This window comes from Erigeron canadensis, chromosome 8, assembly GCF_010389155.1.
Source record: "Erigeron canadensis isolate Cc75 chromosome 8, C_canadensis_v1, whole genome shotgun sequence".
In the NCBI taxonomy this organism is placed as follows: Eukaryota; Viridiplantae; Streptophyta; class Magnoliopsida; order Asterales; family Asteraceae; genus Erigeron; species Erigeron canadensis.
Genome location: NC_057768.1, coordinates 42,289,517 through 42,291,591, shown reverse-complemented (window position 1 = coordinate 42,291,591; position 2,075 = coordinate 42,289,517). Strand labels below are relative to the sequence as shown.

The 2,075-nt window shown below is 29.9% G+C and overlaps 1 protein-coding gene across 1 annotated transcript; it reads left to right on the top strand.

The window, feature by feature from the left end:
• The first annotated feature begins 642 nt into the window (after positions 1–642).
• On the top strand, positions 643–1,232 carry LOC122579573. The gene has a single exon (XM_043751762.1). It carries the CDS (start codon positions 722–724, stop codon positions 1,064–1,066), a length of 345 nt encoding a protein of 114 aa, XP_043607697.1. The 5' UTR covers positions 643–721; the 3' UTR covers positions 1,067–1,232.
• The last annotated feature ends 843 nt before the right edge of the window (positions 1,233–2,075 follow it).

Sequence of the window (2,075 nt, the reverse complement as noted above, 5' to 3'; positions counted from 1 at the left end):
ATGTACGGGAAAACTTGTAAAGAATAATAAACTTTCTATTCATTTTATTTTCACTACAACATTTTAACCCCTTATACTTTTAGTACTAAATTTTTATACTTTTTGATTTTCTTTTATTTTTACCACAACATTTATGTCTCTTACACTTTAGCACTAAACTTTTACGCGAACGACTTTCATTTTCACACAAAACTTTTACAGTTCATTTTTTAACTGACGAATGTCAGTTTTTAATAAATTGAATAATACATGTTTTCTTCAAATTATGACACATTGTCTTTTAAATAATATTTTTTATTAAATTATTAACAAATATAATGTCTCCCGAAGCATCGTCTGGGTGACATATCTCGTTATCACTCTAAGATAAATGAACTGATTGATACTGATACTCCGTTGTTTCTTGCGACTTTGAAGTTCAAAGAAGTATGGATCCTTATCTGCTTAAATATTTTAAAAATAAATAAATATTTTATTGGAAGTGTTCACATACATGCATCTGCTTTAAATATTTAATAATCAAATATAAATATATTAATAAGAAACAAAAGGACAAAAGATAAAAAGTGAGATCAAATTGAAGGGTACTTTGGTTATTGCACTGTTTCAAAACCATTGGCACATCCAAATGGCAGACAACTGTATTTGTCTCTGATAACTTGGTTACCCATAGGCAATTTACATCTCATTTCCCTATATATATATACCCCCATTCACTCTTATGGAGTTCTTCAACAAACACATAATATTGATTTTAAACACAACAACCCCATTTAAAGGATTTCCAAGAAGCAAATTTCAGAATACATATACAATGAGTTCAACAAGCAGAGCATGGGTTGTGGCTGGAACAGTTGGATTGGTGGAAGCGCTTAAAGATCAAGGATTCGCTAGGTGGAACTACACCTTGAGGGCCATTCACCACCACGCCAAGTCCAACCTCCGGTCAATCTCCCAGGCCAAAAAGCTGTCTTCACCAGCTGCCATGGCTTCCAACAAACGCATTGATCAATCCGAGGAGTCATTCAGAAAAGTCATGTACTTGAGTTGTTGGGGTCCCAATTGATCGATTCTAGTGTAATTATATTTTAATGTTAGCTAGAAACTATATCTAATGTTATTTTAATGTATATATGCGAGACTATATATATGATCAATGATGTAAACCGTACTATCATTTTGAGACTTGTTATGATAAGATATTCAAAAATGATCTTTTAATTTGACTTCTATACGTATATGTGCGTAGTTCAATTATTTTATTAAGAAAATATGAACAAATATTTAAAGTAAAACAATTATGCATATAGGTATCTTGAACATAAATGGCTATTTAATTTTTCGTATAACATTGAAATGTTGATGAAATATATCGATTAATTTATATATCCACCTCACTTGAGCTGTTCTCACTTTGTAGAGTGATTCCAATCATTACCAATCAACCCTCACAAGTTATTTTATTTTTATTTTCATTCAATTTAATAAAAAAAAATATACATTTCATTAAAATCAAACTAAAAACTACATAAACATAATATAAAAACTACATGACATCATATTATTTCAGAAGTTAAAAAGACATACATCACTAAAATTAATACAAAAACCCCATATCATTTTAATGTAACGTACTACCGAAAGAAAAGTCATTTGGTTGTCTTCTTGTCGAACCGTGCTAATATTACTCGAAATGTGTTGGGCCTAATTTTTCCTTCAAATTTATTACGAGTAAATAAAACCTTCATATTGCATTGTTAACTTTTTTTCTTTAGTTCTCATTCGATTTTGTCATCACTTTCTCTTTCCTTTCTCACGTTGTATATTGGAATTATGAATTATCAATACCAATTTAAAGAGGATACCCACTAGTATGGTGGCTTTTTAGTTTTGTTCAATATATAAAAATGAAAATAAAAGTTCTATCATACTTGTATTAAGTTACTAATTTTTGGCTTTTGTTTTGCCAACATGCGGCGACACCGGGACAGTTTCTTTATTCTAGTAGCTCGCACCTTTTAACGGTTTTTTTTTTTTTTCATTTCATAATTTCATTATCATCCTACACAACCACT